The following is a 20,693-nucleotide window of genomic DNA, read 5'->3' on the forward strand; positions in this document are numbered from 1 at the left end:
GTAGTCAATTCTGCAGACACATAAACACAGCAGTACCAATGGTAATCAGAAAAAAATGACGCCTTTGTTCAAAGGGAATGATACAGCTCTTTTTTTTGTGTGACAGCTCACACCTATAACAGCCTTAAGGACTGGATTCAGTTTTTCAAATTAGGCCCCCTGTTATCAGGAGGATGAAGCAGAGTTTTGCTGTATGCTTTGCTAAAAAAGCTGCTGATGTTAAATACAAGTTATAGATTAAAGCCAAGGCATCTGTGTCTTTCTCATGAGAAGAATGAACACTTCAATAAAACACATATGCCATCTCAGTTTAATGAGCTTTGTAGATGATAGATGAAACAAATATTTTTCTGAACTTAATTAGAATTTAAAAAAAAAAGATCAGGAATCAGTAACTTTTGCTTCCTCAAATATTTAATTGATAATACCTGCAGGTATCTAAGCAACCTGTTTTCTGATGACAATGTGAAGAACAATTAAATAAAAGCAAAACCCAAAACAAAAACTCTTCTGCAGAGTTCTTGGAAGAAAAGCAGCAAAATATAATTTGACATTATATTCAAGAAACTTCATTGTTCAAAAAGAAGAAGCAGTTAATAGAAACTGATTATAATAATTTTTCTACTCTCTTATCCCCTAACATACCTCTAAAGGCAAATTTGACTTGAGAATTCTGCTGCACAGGAGCACACCCGTGACCCAGGTGCTCCTGTTTGGTCCCACTGCAGTGCTATGTTCAGTGTAGCATGTGCACAGCACCCAGCCTGCTACCTAAGAAGTGTAACAGTATCTGTCCCATCTCCTCTTCTACCTCTTGTGGCAGAGACTTGCATTTCAAGGGACTCTAGTTTAATCTAGGTAGTATCATGTATTATTAGGTAAGTAATCCTGCTACTTGGATATGTTGTCATTTCCTTTTAGATGAAATCAAACGAAACACTAGATCTTAAAAAAATACTGATTATAAATTTTGCTAAAACTTTAACTACTGGGGGGGAAAAAGTTTTAATTGGGCGCAGCACTTGACTCCACTTAATCATTGTGTTAGAGTATTCAAATTTCCAGGCATTCTGAGCAAAAGATAATTAAGATAGGTTACAACTTTGTTATCCTCAAAGCCAACTGACACAGGAGTTATTTATAAGGCTGCTTGCGTTTTGGATCCTGAGCGATGCAGAGAGCAACACAGTCTTCTGCTCTTTTCCAGCAGTACCTGGAAGAATTGAAAGAGAGATGGTGCAATGTGTACAGAGGGAAATCACACACTCAAACCAACAAATGAAACATGGATGATATTGAAAAGGAGGAGTGGGCACTTTGTCAGCTTTACCCATGCTCTAGCTCTTCCTTTCCATTCTGGAAGCTATTTTCCTCTATGTGTATCACATGTGTCAAGGTTATGAAACAGCTGTGTGCATCCTACTCCAGGAAGAGAGCTGTGTTCTTAGCCTGAACCCCAAATCTTCATGCACTGATATTGATTAAGCCTGGTCTGATGCTTCTAGCATCTGCTGTGAGTTATGAGTGCCAGCGGGTAGCTTTGGGCAATGTATCTTTATTCATGGTCTTTCCATGCTGCATTTTCCTGGTGGTGTTTCTTTTTTATTTTTTTTTTAATTTTCTTTTTTCCTTTTATTTTTCTTTATTTATTCTTTTTTCTTTTTAGTTTCTCCAGCTTTTATCATAAGAGGTGAACTAGAATGAATGTCTGGCATTTCCTCCTGAAAACACTTTTGCCCCGAGAAATAACAGAGGCTATTGCAAATCCTGCATTCACAGATGCTGTGTTTCTGCACCAGTGATGCCCAACATGGTGTGCACTGAATACACACAATTTATGTTGCTGGAAGCAGGGGGATCATGCTCTGAACCCCTGTTCATCTCTACTCACACAGACTGGGCACGGACAAGCAGGCTGTCACCAGCAGAGAGAGTCAGGGTTTTACCATCCATGGCAACAGTCGATGTGCCCTCCTGAAAGGAAAGAATGCTTTTAATTTTCCATGTCCTGTTCCCAGCAGAAAGAAAATGCTGCATGTACAGAAATCTTTCCTACTGAAAGAACACCTCAAACCTGTTCTGTTTCATGAGGTCTAGCTAAATATTTAGTTGAACTTGTCTGTCTAACACTATTATCATCAATAAAGATATGTTTCATTGTTCATTGTTTACTATCATAACGCAGCAACCCATTGCCTGATTCTTGGGGTACACTGCCACCAATCTAAGCTAGCAGTTGGGACAGCTCCAGAAATTCCAGAGAGAATCTTCTGGAGTAGTTTAAGCTCCTCTTCTACTTTTCTGATTCCTCATAGCTCTTTAAGTCTTGAGGAGCTAGTCACAAGTCAGCAGGGGGCTGACTGAAATTGCTGAGTTTCTCCATATTGGAATGCACCAGTTATCATCTTGTCAGGCAAGGGAGACAGGTTCTTGCCAGCCACAAGATCTTGATTCCACAGGCTGATGTAAGGTGCAGTGTTAACTAATGTCCTTCAAGACTATGACTTCTTTAATTAGTATTTGATAGTCCCTGTGAATTTCAACAGAAGAGGAACTAATAGAAATATCTACCTCCCAAGCTAGCCTGACTTTTGTAAGCAAAAAATTAGTTTTCCTTTTTCTTTGGGTTGCAAACTCATTCTAGAAGCAATTTGAATGATGGACATCTGGATCACCTGCAATTCTGAGTCAATATAAACAAGTTTTCAGACTTTTTTATTAGCTTATTCTTCTTGATTCCAGTTTGACTTCAGGATGAGGCAAATGTTTCAAAGGAGATCTGAGGTGGTGTTGCTTTATTGCTTGATCTGATATATATAGAGGATATTGCCTAGGTAGTGTGCATTAAAATTCCCAACAAGGATGGATGCCAGTATCTCTGTCATCAACACACATGATGAGGAAAAAGAGGCTATTTTTATTGTGGCAGAACTTTACAGTTATTTTTCATTACAGTTTAAAGCTGAAAGGTGGTGCCTATTGGTGATCTTTTCTGTGAGAAGGAAGGGAATCATTCCAGTTTCTGTTGCTAGAAGGCTTTACTACTGTTCAGTCTGAACTTAAACATGAACTCATCAGTTAACAAGTGTGAATTGCCACATACCAGCTGCCATATCCAGATATCTGAATTCTTTTTACTTTTCTCAGTTTTTCCTGGTCCATAAGCTATAGCCTAAAAAAAAAAAAAAAAAGTAATGGTTTCATCCAAATGACCAAAGTGTCCATATTCATCTTCCAACAGCATTTAAAACATTCTATTTTTACAGGAGAATATTCATAGGAGATGACATTATTTTTACAGACATTAAAATTCACACTATGTTTGGTATTCTCATATTGATTCCTACTGATAAAAAGGGAACTGGTCACACCTGCCACTCCTTATGCTCCTCTGCATCCTCGTTTATCTACTCCTCCTGCCTCCTCCCACTCTCAGTTTTGCAACTATATGCTTCCTGCTTCTGTTCCTGGAACAGGCACTTCCTCCTCATGAACTCTGGGCCCTGTCAAGAGCCTGTTGAAGTAGAAAAGTTTCTTCCATTAACATTAAAAATGCTGCAGACAGGACTTCATCTTTCTCATTTTCTGCCCCCTCTGTGTTCTTCCTGACATTCCCACACTCTGTCACTTGGCTGTCAGCTGTATTGGGTTCTTTGGAGTGTGACTCCAAGTAATTTTGGGGAAGAATCTGTTTTGTAAACATCACGCATACAGCACAGATATCAAATGTTGACAGCTTCATTTACACCCAAACTAGACTGTGTTTGACTAAACTGTGAAGTGGAATGTTTTAGGGCAGCCCAGGCTCTCTGGTGGCTGTCCAGTTTTCCTTGTTTCCACTTTACGTAGATGGAGGGGGAGAAAAAAAAAGCGTGTTTACACACCCAGATTAGACTTGGACCACGAGTGCTGCTCAAACACATAAAGAAGCTTGATTTGCATCACACTGGTCCTTCTGATTTGGGAAATATGGGGAGAGGGACTGGGGAATGAATGAGCTGTTTTAATCCCAAAGGAAATGAACAGAAATAAAGTTCAAGTTGATTCTAGACATGGAAGTAATGAAAAGAAAAAAGAAAGCTCCCGCCCTAAGCTAGTCAAATCAATGGACCACAGAGAGGGGTGCATAATTTTGTCTGCTGACTGTGTATTGATCCCAAGCCTGGATTCATTCATTCTGAACAACAGGCACCAATAATCTGTACCTTTAAAAATATATTTTTTTTTTTTTATAGAGAAATGATACCCCCTTACCTCTGTTTCAAAGTTATCTCCAAACATACTCAAGGATTTTTTCTCTTTTATTTCACCACGATGATCATTTAACCAGCTTGAGAAGGAAAATGGCTCCATAACAGAAGTGGAATTCAGTGGGAAAGGTGTTTCTTTCAGGAGTTCATCTGAAAGCAAGACAGACGGCTATCAGCGATAGCCCTTGCTTCCCTTGGTCTTTGCAAACATTTTAATTGAGGGATCAATTTGCAGACACTATCTAGCCAAAAGTTTTAATGGTGAGCAGTGTTATGGTCATTATCAGGACATTTTGAGATTGCCAGATGCACATGTTATTTGTGAGTCTTTATGGACCAACTCCAAAGATGTTGTCAGAACTGTGTATTCAAACAGTATGCAGTACAGTATCTAGTTCTTCCTGGCACAGACCTCATGCTCTTTCAGACCACCTTTTGCACAGGTAAAATATGATGTGCCATCTCTGAGCCTTTGCTCATATCACATCCCTCTAAAAGAGGACTTGGGCCTATAGAATAAGTTTATTCTACATCTCTCACATAGTTAGTACTGGCTTTTATGTTTCTTCTCCCTTGTGGGTCCACTGTTTTTAAATACATTGGCCACAGTGAATCAAACAGATTAGTACAACCTAAAATTTAATACAATGTATTTTTTGTGGAGTTCTTGGAGCGTGTTGTGTCTTTGGTTTTGGTAGCTGGATTTAATTTCCAGTAATTCTCCTTCCTAAATAATTTGATTTAAAATAGCTGGAGGACTAATTGCAGTATAGCTGGCAAAACTGAAGCTTCATGTTGCTGGTATATGAAATGAGCTTTACTTATTCACCATCTCACAGGGAAGTGCAGAGACAGAGCAATTGCCTTGGTGATTCTGTGTAGTTTGTTCTGAGATGCCATGGCGGAACACCCATTGAGTAATTTCAAGCAGTAATGCCAACCAGATGCTGGAAAAACTCCCTGGATGGTTTGCTCCCAAATGTATTGTGGTAATGAACCTGCAGCCAAATCTCAGTCTTGGTGCTAGTAATAGAACAGCTCTTTATGAGTATTAGTGTATTCATTATGCAATATTGTTTTGGTTCTGTTCTAATGCTGAATTTCACTGCTCTGCAGTGTTTTGAATGTACCATTCCTGTTTTTCATTAAAGACTGTTTTGTACACAGTCTTTGAACAGTATGTGGGAGGGTCAGTGTATGCAGGGGATACCAGCATGCTGAAGATGCTGTTGCTGCTCATGGGATCCCAGTAAGCTCTGGGTACAACCATCTCCAGACAACCTGGGTGGGATCCTACTCCTTTTGTTGTAGAAACAAAATTTTGTTATTCAAATTTCTTCTCCATTATTTTGGGAGGTTCGACTTGCTAACCCACTCTGGTCCCTTAACCTTATCTATACTGTGACTTTGTGATATTAAAATAATTATATATTTAAAAATAATTTCTCTTGACAATGTCTCTTTCAGGAAATTCTGAAAGCAATCTGAAGAAATCTGTAGCAAAAGAAGACATTTTTTGTTTGAAAACTTTCTTCTTCAAATTGTTTTTTTTTTTTTAAGCTTCTTACTTTTACATTATTTAACTCAAATATTTAAAACAACTTTTACTGAAAAACAAACTTGTCCAGAGAAACTAAGAAACACCAAAGGAAAAAAGAAAGTCTTTACATTAGATTGATTTTTTTTCTGAACTTATAAGCATTAACGTGATCTATTCTTGAATGTTCTATAGATTGTCTAATAACACTAAAATGCAGTGTAAAAGTATTTGGTGATTTAGTTTTGGTGCTTCATTTTTCTCACTGAAATATGACTGCTTGGGGTTTTTTTTCCTTAATTTTCACAGGTTCATCAAACATCCTTTGGAGGTAATTACACATACACACTTTGTCCTTAAATTATGGATATGTGAAAATGAGGCTACAGTGGAAAATTGCATTTTTGACTAGGGACTGATGTAAAACAAAGGTCTAAAATGTTGTATGTTCACACACAGAAGAGGAGGTAAAGAAAATTTATCAGAAATTTTATGAGAAGGTACTTGGTGCGACTGGTGCTCCAAAAGACATAAAAATATTTTGTTCTATTAATAGCTGAAGTCTTTACCAGTTGTCTTTGTTTTATTTTGTTTTCAGATTAAAATTCATCATTTGAATTCAGAAGAGTTCATTGTAGTTTTGGAATACCAGAAAGTTACCCACTGGTAGAGCTTTCTACTAAAATGCATGTCCTGGTTGTGAGAGGTACAAGGGGTTTTGGTGGTGTTTTTTTGTTTTGCTTTTTAAAAAAAAAAAGCATATGGAAGCTGGTAGCATTAGAGACAAATACTGAGATGCTGTCAGTATCCTGTTCAACTTGGGGAATATTTCTTCTCCACAGTTTAAGAATTCCAGCATCTAGCTGACAAGTAAGTTCAGATTTTATATGCTGGAGAATGAATAGCAAAAAGCTGAGTCTCAAGGATGAGCATTATCGTGTTTTATGCAAGGCAAATTGTAAATGTTCCCCATGAGTTGCAAAGAACTTGGGGTAAAAAAGAAAGCCAAAGTACTTGTTTATATTTTGACCAAGGAGCAACACAAATCCAGCAATAAGTCTAAGTTTGTAGTTTAACTTCTGTCTGTTATTCTCCAGAAACATAATTTTGCTATTTTCCTCTTTCTGCTGATCTCTGACTCCAGTTGCTCTGATCAGCTGAGACAACACACAGGGGACAAGAGCACAGAGTGGCCTGTGCCTACTCAGGGTCAGTGTAAAGTGCAATACATCCTGCACTTACTATGCTGCACTGTCCTTTCTTGCTTGTGATAAACAGCCACCATCTAACAGTTTATTTTGCTTTCAGTTGAAGGTGGGCTTTTCTTTATTTAGACCTTAAATTTCTCTGTTCAGAGCTGTTTTTTTTTGACGTAGCCTGTGATGGGGTTTTGGCTTAATGCTATCTTTGATGTTAATGGCACTTGCTCAGTGACAGCGTAATGGCTTTTGAAAGCTGTTCCTGCATGGAATTAAGCTTTTAGTGTGACCCACTATGATGACTTGATTATCTGTTACTGCAGAACAAATGAGAGAGCTCTGTGGTGATGAGGTAGGTGACAGATGTGTGACATTATCAATTGACTGCTTGACTGAGTCCTTATTTAACCCTGATGCTGATCCCTTGCGTGATGCCAAAAGCTGTAGGTGTCCTAATGCTTGTGAACTTGAGCTAACAAGCTACTGCTCTTGCAGCTCCACACATATTGGAGTTGAAGCCTGGTGTTTCTAAAGGAACTGTGTATTTCTAATCGGGCTAATGGCTTATATTTAGATATTGTTGCATATATTTCTGTTTAGCCTGTACATTTGCTCTCAACAGTATCTGAGGAAGTGCAAGCCTGCGTTTCTGGAGTTCTGTTCTAGCAATACTGTGAGACAAGGAGACAACATGTTTAATGATGGGAAAAGTAAAAATATGCCAGCAAAATGCAAGAAAATGGCACTTCTAAGCTAGGCAGCTAATAGTCTTGTGTAGGTTTTTCCAAGTAATATAACACCATGTGAAACATCAAATCTAATATTTTTTTACATTTTCAGACATCCATTTAAAGGTTCAATACTAAAGTCCATTTCTGCAGATCATTACTATTAAAAATTTATATCACAGTTCTTTACAGGATTATAGCTTTTTTCAGATTTTAGTTACAATGTGATGATATCATGTTGAGCTGAAAAAATGTCATGTTTACAGAATGAGTTTGTAAATTTTTAAAAAAGGAAATTACAAGTTTAGAGGAACTTGACTTCAGTGAAACAATACTGAACTGTACTGAGACTGAGAATATAAAACTGGGCAAAGAAGGAGAGAACAGCTTGCTAGAAAAGAGCAAGTTGAATGTACAAGTAGCTACAGCCTCAACAGAGACTATCTAAAGAAAAGTTTGGGCTTGCTGGGAGTATTGTGTTTCTGATGCAGTAAAGAGAGCAGGTAAAGAAGACTGACACTGACCTACCAGTTGTATGTGGCTGATTTGCTTAAATCACACATAACATGGAAGGCCCCCCCTTTCCTTCCCTGGTGATGCTCCTAAGCTTTTTTGTGAAGAAATCAAACTGTCTCATTCTCTTGAGCCCTACTTGTCCCCAAGCTTTTCCCATAGCTCTTGTTTCCTCAAGATTTGTTTGAAGGAAAAGAGCAATAAAGCACTTAACTATGTCAAAATAAGCTCAACAAATTTCATATTGGCTTTATGAAAAACTGTATCTTTCAGTGATGTGTCACCCTTCACTTGTAGACAGCATTCTAGATGGAACAAGGTTCAAATCTTTAAATCCCCATATATTCTTACTAATTATCCCACCATCCTGAGGTGCTGTGCTGCCTCAGTCTGTCCCTACATGCTGGGCCCCATCTCCATGCTAGGATGTGACACAGTCCATGAAAAAGGCTGTTTCCCCCTATAGCAGCAGAAGACATCATTCAAAGTAGAGTGACTGAATGCTCTTTGTTTTTTCATCCTTTAACTGAGTGTAAAATGGTTCAGACTACTCGTAAATTATTTTAAAATTATGTATTAATTTATTTCTGCACACTTTCTAATCATCATTTCCATATCGTCAATACTATATCATAATGAATAATTCCAGTGATAGAGTTTGCAGCATTTCACATTTAATTGCCAATGCCAATAAAAATACATTCCCAAGGATGTTTTTTCCCATATGTGCCTACCTAATTTCTATGAAAAATTCTGTTTAATTCTCCAAGTTAACAGAAAAGTCAATGAGACTAGTATGATTTTAATACCTCTGCAAATAAAACCACTGAAATGAGGGAAATAATTTCAGACATCTGGGTTTTAGCCCAGTCCATATAAAAATCCAGAGTGAAAGCACTGAAAGTGACTGATTACTTTGAGGGTTGTTGGTGCATTTCCCTGTTGTGGAATATAGATGCAGAAGCATTTAGTTGAAAATACAGCACTCACTTGGTGCAACCATACATTTCCCTGTGTAACTGTATTCTTTTTTTGTAGCATGTTCTGAGAATTGTCATGACTGCTAATTTATGACTTGTCCATGTAATTATTTCTAGGCAGATTTTTCTTTGTGTCATTAAATCTATGCTGGAAACTGAACAAGCTTTTTTTTCCTAATTGAAACTAGGAAGTTTGAGAAAAGCTTTGAAAAATATTTTTGTAATAAAGAAACATAGCTTTTTCAAAAGGAGATGTCATCAGCCAGAAGGAAAGGAATAAATTAAACAAACAAACAAAAGAGTGGCTATTTAGGACATAATTTTTTTAAAGGTTTTTCATGATCTAGCTAGGTTATTGTAATTAAGAATGACAAATTGTATTGAGAAATGCTGCCCACTTATCCAATCCTAACATAAAGAATCTTAATTCTGTTTCTGAATCTGCCTTTTATAACTCCGGGCATTTCATTTATCCTCTTTGTATGTAACTTCAGTTTGCATAGAATGGGAATAGAATACTTAATTATAACAAGAGTTGAGACCTCACTCTCTTGGTGAGACAAGGATTTTTACAGCATGTGTGAGCTATTGACACTAAATAGCCTTAGAAACACTAGTGAAAATGTCAGACAAACTCCATTACTGAGTTGTCTGTTTCAGATGTTGCTGTCTGGGGAGCATTTAAGAATGTAAGGAAGAAAGAAGCTACTTTATTAGAGAGGACATACCTGCTGTGAAACTGGTGAGCTTTATAGCTCTTAGATATTTCTTATTTGCTTCACAAAAGTCTGAACAGAAAGGAAAACAACTCTATAGGGCATTTCTTCCTATTGCCCTGATAGGTTTATTGTGTACATTATCCACTGTAGGTATGTATAGACCAGTAGTGGCTTGGTTCACGTGGTGAAGCATTAGGAGAGCTCCCAGAGCCTGCAGTTTATGTTCTGTCCCTCTATGAGGAGGCTCACTTGAGAATATTGTGGGAGAAGCAGATTTCTTCCTGAAGACGTTCTTGGGGTTTTTTTTTTTTGGTGTTGTCTTTAGCAGCTCTGGGCTCTGAGAGCCTAAGGAACATTTTGATTCCAGAGAATGTGCAGCCTGCTGTCCTGAGTCTTGGATGATAGTTTGGAACTAAAAAAACTCAGAAGTTTTCAATGAAACATGATAGCAGCCCCATTCCAGACATTGTAATCCTACTTTATTTCTGCATTAAATATTGCTGACTTAAGTTGGTCTGTCTGAGTAGCTCATTTTCATTATGAGCTCTGTACTCATTAGGGTCTTGTGTCCTCATTTAAACATGAGAGGAGAGGAAATAGATGAAACCAGAGAGAGGTAACATGCTTATAACAATTGAAGGGTTTTAATATATGTCTCTATCCCCTTTTTCCACCTACATATCCTTTGCAGTTTAGGTGCAGCTTCAGGAGAGATATAAACATGACTTGGAAGTTACTGAAAGGATTACATATGACAGGCTAAAGATGAATAGTGTGTGTATATGGTCATCTTTGCCAGAAGAGAGCAATGAGGATGATACAGAAAAGATTCATGTTGTTGATAAAAGTTACAGAGATAGTGTTGTGGGAAACTGCACAATTTTGATGGGTCTAGACAGTTTAAAATGATTTAGTCTGTGTATTGGTTAGTCCTAAATAGCATAGTCCTTAATATCTGGAGGCTCATATACTGGGTTTTTTTAAATACATGTACTTGGAGCAGAAAGAAGTACATGTTATAGAAGAGGAGTGATCCATTTAGGTGTGTTGGAAGTCCTTCAAGATGAGATTAAAGAGAATCAAATAGTCAATTTTGTGAACAGATACATAGAAAATAAATTTTATGTTCAAAATTAGCATTCTTATTTGGGGAAAAAACCCAGAGAGACAGTATCTTTAGAATTATTTCAATGTACTTAAAACAGAAAGGCACAAATATTTATACAGTTATGTGAAGTTCAAAAGCATGGCTTTTGAACTTCAAAATAACCTCAGACAGAATTTCTTCCTGCATGTTTTTAGTTTTCTGAAGTAGCTTTAATTGAATTAACATTGCCCACTAGCCAGTTAACTGAAAAGAAGAAAAAAATAGAAGAATAAAGATCTGATTTTTTTTATACATCAGTGAAACAAGACTGACCAGCAAATATTGTCCATGGAGGTCTACTGGATTAGCTACAGAGGATGACCACACAGAAGCTGGTTTTTATAGTGCTGAGCTTACCCTTATAACCTCTTTGATTGCACTGCTGAGACCACAGAACATTTACAGAGCATGCCCTAGGCTCTATGGTAACCTCTGCTTCACTGACTGAAGAAAATACTTATTTTTTCATGCTCATTCAGTTGCTTAGGTCTTGTTTTCTCTGAATCACAAACATAAAACTGCACTGTATTCTAACTGTACTAAGATTCTCAATCTAGACTGAAAGTCACCCTACATACACCAAAAATCAATGAAACTTTTTCTAGTGAAGTCACTACAGGACTGGTTTTTACATTACATAGCTGAATGTTCACTCACAAGAAAGCTTGTTTGGGAAATAAAATTTTATTGATAATTAGAAGTTGAGTAGTTTGGATAAACAAATTCCTGACATTCTACCTACACCATTAATGTTCATGGAGTTCATGTTCAAACACACCTAACTGTAGAAAAAAATTTTATTGCAGTTGTTTTTCCCATCAAATTACTCCACAAAGTAGTCTGGATTATTTCAGGCATGGCAGGTAAAGCTTTGGAGCTTCTGGTTACTGCTGCAAAGAATATTTAGCCATCACTCCATATTAGAGCCAAGGTTTTCTCTCTGAACCATCTCTTGTCCTCTTGACTAGAAAAGTAGGATGAAATTGTTACATTGGGATAATCTTGCTCTCAGGCTGATTCAACTGAAAGTAGAAGGGCTTGTTTTGATACCTATGATTCCTCATGTCAAAAAGCATGACAAGTAACCCAAACCAGCCCATCTTGAGAGTTCCCTGTATAGCCTATATCCTAAAAATATTCACCCTTTTTGATAAAAAAAGGGGGGAGAGTATTCTCAGACTTTACATCTGCCCATGGAAACAAAAGAGACTAGTAATAAAATACAAAACAGTTCCAGGGAGGATGCCTCAAGTAAGGATTGCATGCAATATATATTTCTGATTATATTTTTCCTGATGGCATTTGAGTCCCTCTTCTTCTGTGTCTTCTTATACTCTGATTGCCCTGCTTTCAGAAGGACTTTCCCTGCTTTTGGTTAAGCCAGAAACCATAAAAAAATCAAGAAAAGGTCTGGACTTAGGTTTATTTTTTTCCTTTTTTTTAAAAAATCTATTGGAGCTTGATTGATTCCATTTACAGCTTTCCTCTAAGAGTGAGCTGCAATCCAGGATTTCTTTGAGGATGTTTTTCCTCAATTTTTATTCCATTTCTCTCTAAGAAGGGGAGGCACTAGTTCAGGCTTATGTGGAGAGGAACCTGAGAATGCTTCAGCTGGCACTTTTAAATTGAAGCGATTCTGGATTTTCAGAAGAGAAACTGAAAAAAAAAAAAAGGCTGAAACTCCATCCTCTGCATAAGCCAGCTCAAATGATGTTGAGACATGCATTGAGTGAAACATCATGGCAACTGGTGGTAGCTTGTTAGATGTTACAAATGTCATGCTGGTTGCTGAACTCTACTTCTCAAAAAAAAAAAAGAAAGAGCTGCTGAGGGATTAAATCCAATGCATTATTTTTATATCAGCTGGGTATGCCTTCAGAGCAAACACAGTAATAGCTTACTTCTATCTCAATCAAACTGCTTGGTTTTTGTTTTTTTTAAACACTGTTAGTCTCACTGAGAGTTACAGGAGCTATAAACTAAAACTTTTATAAATAAATTGTGGGGTGTTTTCCTCACTGAGATGTTGGGTTAGTAATTGTCCACAAAACCTGAAAATTGGAAAAAGGGGGCTATTCACCAGGCTGAAAACCTGCCAGGTAAATTACAAGGAAAGAGCTTCTGTACTACATTTATTAATAACAGTTTCTCAGAATTACTTGTTTTAAAAAAGTGTCAAAAAGATATATTGTAGCTTCTGATTGATTGTCAGGTTTGTTCTTTAGCCCTAATCCTCTGCAAAAATTTTAAAAATATAAATCTTTCATGTTATTTTGTTTCTGATATTATTAACTTGTTACTGCCATTTAAACTCTTAGCCTGGTGAGGGGTGCTTATTGCAAATCCCTGTATTGAACAAGGATACTATGCATGATATTTTTTTTATAACAGCAGCATCTAGAGGCTTCATCTGAAATTATATTTCCTCTGCTAAACACTGTATGAACACACAGTGAGGCAGTACCTGCTCTACCTAGCTCTCACACATCCCATGCAAAGAAAACCCCAAACAAACCAAACCACCAACACCCGAACACTGGTGACATGCTCAGACTAAAACAGATTTGGAGAGTGCATAGAAATAAAAGTAAGATCTTGGAGACAACCTCATTTTATTTATAAGAAACATGGAGCCTTTCCCTGAGAATGACGTTCCCCAGGCAGTCAAAGAACCAATGCCTAAAGTTGGTTCAGCAAAGTTTTCAGGCAGGGCTCCTGACTGCTTTGCCACTTGCTGACTGCAAGGGCTTTAAGATTGCTATCCCATACAGAAGAATCTTCTCTTAACTTCATGCTGGCAACCATGTTTTTGTAAACTATTTTTAGTAACATTGATATTCAGGCAAAAAACAGCTTAACCCAATTTTAAGATTTCAGTAAGAGCTTTGTTCTGTTGTTGATTGAGATGACAGACAGTGACTTTTTTTTATGGTGACAATCAAGCTGAGAAATGGGATAGATGTGGATGTAATGTTTCACTGAAACTTTTGTCTCAGAGTAATTCATAACAATAACCTTAAGATGTTTAGGAATTGATGTGGAGATTAAGAACAGCTGGTTCCAAAAACCTTTTAGAGAGGGGAAACTAAAATTTCTCTTGTGACAAGAACTATGGAATTCAAGTTTTGAGTGTGACTGGAAGATGACATTCAAGTTGGCTATGAGGTCAAGAGCAGCACAGCTGGGTGCAGTGCACCTGAACCATACATACATTTCTTGGTTGGTGCAGGATGTCCCTCAGTTGCACAGATGAGACAGTAGAGAGATTTGAAAGAACAAACCTAGCTGAGCAGTGGGAATCACTGAGCTGGTCAGCATTTGGCTAACTGGTGTAAGAACTCTCCAGGAAGGAATCTCAGACTCTTCTGGCGATTACACAGGCAGCTTCTGCTGTTCTTATGATTTTCCATGTGTCAGTTAAAAACCTGGTAATATCATGGAGACTTTCCAGGTAGTTCTTGCAGCAGAACTGACCAGGCTGCACATAACTAAAGCACTTCCAAATAGTCTATAGAGCCTGTTCCTGCAGGTGCACAAATGGTTGTATAGTGTGGTCTTTTGCACTTAATTAAGATGTAAGGGTGATATTTTGGGCATAGTTTATGTTAATCAATAGCAATGGATCATGCACATGCTGGGTGCTCATTTAAAGCTGTGGGCCAGCAGGATTGTAAGATTTCAGCAATACAAATTTCCCACTGAAGGTGCTCTTGCAATATCCTTGCAATTGAGGCTTTTGTTGCCATGCAGAAAGGCACCATCACGATTGAGAGAGCTGATTCCTAAAGCTAAAACTAACAACTTTGCTTCCTAGAAGTCACTTTCTCTGTTCTATGTCTCTTTCCAACAGATTTAAGTGGAGTTACAACTGGAGTATATGTTCCAGTGTGGAATTTGCAATCACTATCCACAACAGAGACAAAATAAAAAATGTGACAAGACAGCATGGCAATAAAATGTTAAACAGATCAGACCCTATGGGAGCTAAAATCATCTGGTTTTCTCTAGGTTTCCCAAGAGTCGATCACAGCTGTAGGTAAAACTAAAGGTAAAGTTTTGCAATTAGAATTAATACATAAAGTGTATTAATTCTAATTGCAAAAATCCCTTTATGGGCTGTCACAAGTGACATTTTGTTAGTATAAGACTTGAAAGGCATGTAAGGATAGAGATACTAGCATTTCACATTAGTATAGTTACCTGATAGGTGGTTATGATGGCATCACAAGACCAAGCAAGATGCTGTTGGTAATCATTTACATGGAATTTCCTTGTGGTCGGGGTAATGAAAGGAATTACTTCCCAAAAATAACTTTAATTTACACAGCCAGAAAGAAAAACAGATCCTTATTTTATGTGGTGAGAATCATTGCTCTTCAATCACCAATTGTTCTGATTCTGAAATTAATTTGTATTACCTGGGTTTGGTTTTCCAGTTTTATGTTGCCTTGAATTGAAAAACCTGGAATAATGAACATTAAAACAGAAGTAAAAAAGTTATGTTCTGTAGGTTAACAAAGACTAGGCAGTAATACTGGCCAGTAAGTTTTGTGCTGATAATGGATATGCCAAATCCTCAGCTACTTTCACATCTATGCAAGACTATATCTATTTTAGTGACAGGATTTGTCTGAAAGTCCTACAAGATTAATGTCACTAAACACTTCCCTTGTTCACCTTTAGTAACCATTTAACAAACTGATTAGTTAATGACATTCACATGTTTCTTAAAAAGTAGCTCTCTACCAAATTTGCCACAGTCCTGATCATGCATAAATAATGACAATTAAAAGTATTTAGATTAAAGCCAGAGTGAAAGAAGCCTTAAAGCAGTTCACCTTGATAACCTAGCATTAGTCAGTGTTAATTTTTCACTCAACTCTTTTTGCACTTAGAAGCAGTGTGCTACTAAGTTTACTGGTTCAAAAAAGTGTGCTCCAGATGGATGTGTGAAATACCTGATTTCTCTTTTTTTTTTTTAATCTGATTTGATGAATTTGGGGCATACAAGACATGATTAAAAATTTATAGAGCAGTAATTAACTTTTAACAAGTCTATGTAAAATGCAGCATAAATAGCAAATAAAATACATAAACCACAGACTGACAAACATCTACAAAATAAATTTTTTTGGTACATTTACAAAGGAAAAAGCTTACTCTTGAATTATTGGTATTAGTTGAGTGCCAAGATCTTCACAGTGAAACCATTTTTCAAAGAGGACATCAGTTGATTCTCCAACATAGTATCTGATAAAGCAAACACATTAGTTAATCTTTTTATTAAATAACTGATCAGGCAGTTTCAGTGTTTTGAAGAAAATAGCTACTCAGTGTTGTGTAAGAGCAACTCATTGTCAAGCCTGGTGTGCTTCATTCTGAGGAATGGTTATTTGGGAAAGCTTTCTGTTTCCCTGGTTAGGTGACTTGGTGGTGGGGTGCTCAAACTTCTGTTGAGTGCCTTGTAGTTCTGCTGATCAATCACAACTCCCCAAATTTCTTCAGCAACCTTTCCTGATTTCATTCTGGAAGTGATTGCAGTCATAATCTCTTGGGACCAATAACTTTCACCTTGGATGTAGCTACTGCAAAAAAACCTGGACCCAAATACCACTTCCAGTAACTGCTTCCATGCAGCTATGACATAAATATCCATATTTGATAGTCAGCTTACTTAATACCCATGCATGGGCTGATAAGAAAACAAGAGGGCTTATGGACTTGTTAGTGAAAAATAGATGGTTTTCAGCTACACAGATTTGGGAAGTGTTTGAGTCACCCTCTGAAGAGGAATTTAGTGCTTCACTTGCATTAATTTCTTGTCTTAAAAAATAAATTAATTTTGGTGAGGTCAACAAGTCAAGGTTCCTGTATGGAATCAATCTATGGAATGGCAAATAGAGAATTTACACTCAGATTTTTAAAAGACTGCAGAGACTGGCAAGGAATGATGCTCCATTCCTGTCACTCATATTGTCAATAGTTTTAAAAAGGTCCCGTGTGTCTTCTAGGTTAAAGTTATTGGAATGTGTGTATGAAGAGGAAAACAAAACTCATGTAATTATCCTGTGCATATCTGTATGTTCATGTCTGTCTTATGTATCTATACAAATATTGTCCAGAAATTTTCTAAGAGCTCCCTGGCTCCTCATGTTTTGCAAAAAGAGAATAACAGTATCTATACCTCCAATTTAGAAAAAAGCAGTGCTGCCAGCACAAATTCTGAACACAGACAATGTACAGAGAAGGGAGATGCTAAATATATCTTGTTTGGTACAAATAAAGTATCTCACAATATGAATAACATCAACCTTATTTGGTTTTGTACTTATTTGCCTTGGAATTGAGATTAGCTAGATCATTTTTCTCATAGCACAAGACACGTAATCATTACTTAGGCTGGAACACTGGGGCAGGCTACTTAGTCTTCACTTGTGCAGTAATCAGCATGCTGGGGGCTCTGATTTATGACTATGGTTTGTAGACATGATAAATAATGGAACAGTAACACAGGATTAGACTTTGAGTCAGCATACTTCAAAGTGCATTATGATTTCCTCTTGTGCAGCCTGCTGGTATTAAAAAAAGTAAGAAAACACTAGGGGTTCTGGTTGTAAATTCCCTTTTCTCCCAGGAGCACACAGAGGGAATGTAGGTTCAAAAGCATGACAAGATTGCTCACTTCCAAAACTTCAACTGTCTTTATTCACCACATCAGTGTGAACACAAGGGCACTAAAAACCTGATTTATTTTCAGGCATCCGATTAGATAGTTTGAATTGAGGATGTGCTAATTTCCACCTGCAAGCTATAAGGTAGCTTTTAGTTTAGCTTCTCCACATGAGAATGCCTATATTGGAATGCAAATCTTTAGATCAGCCTGAATCCCTAAAAAGGCATTCAGCATTTGTCTCTCATACCATTCACAGACATCACATGGTAGGTTGTTTTACTTTAAGTAAAGTTTACCTTACTTTACAATTTAAGGGTTTTTTTTAAATATTTTGTTCTTTTTATTTTAATAATAATCCTTTTAATCTAAATCACTGGTCATTTTTTTCTAGCTCAAAGTATCCTTTAAATAATGGATCAGACAATTAAATAATCCAGACAATCTACAGATCTGCAATGAAAGGAAAAAAGAGACAAGTGCATAGGTAAACAATACTTGAAATGAACTGGACCTGTTTTTTGCTCAGAATTTAATTGTGGGTTTCTTCTCTTGAATGGTCCCTTTCTCAGTTTCTTTCCACAGCCTTTTTTCTTTGAATGAAAAAGTATATATTTCTAGCTCTGCATATTTGCAATCTTCCTGCTGTGACACTACCCATGCAACAATCAAAATTGTAGCTGAAAGGACAGGAACAGCACTGTTCAGATATCACTGCAGTTTTAAATCTGTATGGATTATATGGACAGCTATAAATTCTGCTTGGTCTGTGGTCTCTGGTTAATACCAAGACAGCTTTTCTAGATTTTTCTAATGTTCTACTGTTGTAACTTTCCCTCTTAGACTTGTGAATTTTGTATGGGCACAAGACAAAGCTTAGTCCTGCTCCCTCTGGAATACAAAGCAAACCACTCACTTACTTGAAGACGTTTTTCTCAATAGGCAATAAAACCTAGGCAGAGGTGTGTTCAATGTAGAGGGACTAGTCGTGAGAAACTGACTTTTGTTTCAAGCTTCCCACACACTTGATAAGAAAGCTGTTCTTCATCTTTTTGCTTTCAGTGCTTACAAAGGAATTAATATTCTGCTTGCCAGAACTGATAAAAATCTTTTTTTATTTGGATTGTTAGAGAAGTCTGAGATCTTTTTTAAAACTTAAGGCAATAGCAGTAGGTAGTACATAAGTAGATTGCTATAACCACTACATGTATTTCAGAAATTTCAATATGGTCATTTGTTTAACTAAAGCAAATGCTACATGAGATCTCTGTTTATGCATGTATAGATAAATAGATGTGTGGACAGAATTAGTACAAAATTGCCAGGGTGAATCTGATAAATTATCAGGAAATTAAAACACAGCATTGTATTGAGATGAGAAATTAGTTATATTATGAATTCTAACAGATTAGTCAATAGTTTATACTTCACCTCAGCCCATCCATTTCTGTTTTTAATCTTTGCCTCTCGATCACAAGACCCACAGTGTTTTTATATCTCTGAGGAGAGTGAGGTATCCTGGCAGGTAGCAGGAACATCTGTTAAAAGAAATCAGAAAGCATCCGGAAGTCTTTGTTTTTTGCATTGTCCTTTTTTTGCCCCTCAACCTGCAAAGTCTTCTGCTCCTTTCCCTGCTTCTCCCCTTTTTGTTGATCCCGTGTTGCTCCTTTGCAGCTGCACCCTGTGGTACCCACAGCCCTGCAAACGCTGTTTCTTGCTTTCTCTGTGAATCATGACACTGTGACTGCAATCAGCACTGCCTTGATGGCAGGCGAGTTCTCTCCTTCTGGTTTGATCATCATTGCTAGACACAATTGAAATGAAAATCTAATCAATTACTCATCTGAAATTTATACACTTACTGCAGTTTCTGAGTAATTGAAACGGAACTAAAAAAGCAGATTTTTTTGTCTGCTCAATAAAATGTCTAAACTAATCAGCCACATGTATCCTCCAAACACAGTGAGCACCTTTGATTGCATGATGAGGAGTGCTACTCTCTCTGAAAATAAATACCAAATATGAGGGGCTATTTAGTCATGCAAGTGACAAAGTGAATAGGCAACATGTGGTTAAGAGAAGTCTATTTCTGAAGCTTGAGAATAAACCCTTTCCTAGCAGCTAGCTGGTAAGCCTGTATTCTTCAGCAGTATAGATGTTTTTGCTAAGGCTGGGCAGTCATTCGAGTTTCTCTGTCTACAAAACAGAGCTAATGAGGGTGCCTCAGCAGTGCTAGTGTCAGTCTTTCCACCAAGTCCTGTGTGCTCCTTTTCATTAGCACTTCTCTTACATGCTGAGATCTCAGCTGGGTGCGTTCCTGAAGTGTAATACCAGAACCTCCTAGTTGGAAAACGAGGCTCTGTTTTGTCACTGAAAAAGTTGTAATGCTTTCAATGGCATTAAGCTATTGGGTTTAACATTTTAAAGGCTATCTCCACTAGACCTAATAATCCTTTCCAAGACTTGAATGCAGTCCAAGCTTGTGTCAATAACCATGAGTGGCAGTTGTAGTACATCTAAGTGGTAGTAACAGCCAGTGTCTATTCATGCTCTTGGTAAAAGCACTGCAATCCATGCTTTAGAGAGTGTACTACTATAAGGAACAATTGCATATGTTTTATTTGTAAACTGCTCTTTTAAAGCTGTCCTACTGTGATGGTTGGAAAGGCGAGCTATGAGGACTAAAGAAGGCTGAAAATGTATGAATCATTTCAATTCATTTCAATTCCTCAGTTTAGGCAGTTTGCTTAATGGTGTGTGTGGGTGGGTGGGCGGTGTGTACCTGGCAAGGTGTAAATAAAAGACTGATCCAACTGAATTCACATGGCAGATCCCATGCAATGCAGGGGAATAAGAACTTCTCTCATTATGTTCTATAACTATCTGAATAGATGCCCCAGATGTTCAGAGGGATTTTTATCTGTTATTGAAGCAGCCAAATGTTGAACAC

At 37.2% G+C, this 20,693-nt stretch overlaps 1 protein-coding gene across 1 annotated transcript in view; it reads right to left on the reverse strand.

The window, feature by feature from the left end:
• Window positions 1-316: 316 nt before the first annotated feature.
• Window positions 317-20,693, reverse strand: part of HAAO (3-hydroxyanthranilate 3,4-dioxygenase) — a 33,607-nt gene continuing 13,230 nt past the window's right edge. The window contains exons 4-10 of the mRNA XM_059841160.1: window positions 19,175-19,281; window positions 16,234-16,323; window positions 15,492-15,535; window positions 4,255-4,400; window positions 3,104-3,172; window positions 1,892-1,974; window positions 317-1,213 (exon numbers count right to left, since the gene is read on the reverse strand). Of these exons, the coding sequence (XP_059697143.1) occupies window positions 1,135-1,213; window positions 1,892-1,974; window positions 3,104-3,172; window positions 4,255-4,400; window positions 15,492-15,535; window positions 16,234-16,323; window positions 19,175-19,281 (618 nt within the window). The 3' untranslated portion in view covers window positions 317-1,134. The remainder of the gene's footprint in view (window positions 1,214-1,891; window positions 1,975-3,103; window positions 3,173-4,254; window positions 4,401-15,491; window positions 15,536-16,233; window positions 16,324-19,174; window positions 19,282-20,693) is intronic.

The sequence above is a fragment of the Haemorhous mexicanus genome, chromosome 3 (assembly GCF_027477595.1).
Source record: "Haemorhous mexicanus isolate bHaeMex1 chromosome 3, bHaeMex1.pri, whole genome shotgun sequence".
NCBI classification, from domain to species: Eukaryota; Metazoa; Chordata; class Aves; order Passeriformes; family Fringillidae; genus Haemorhous; species Haemorhous mexicanus.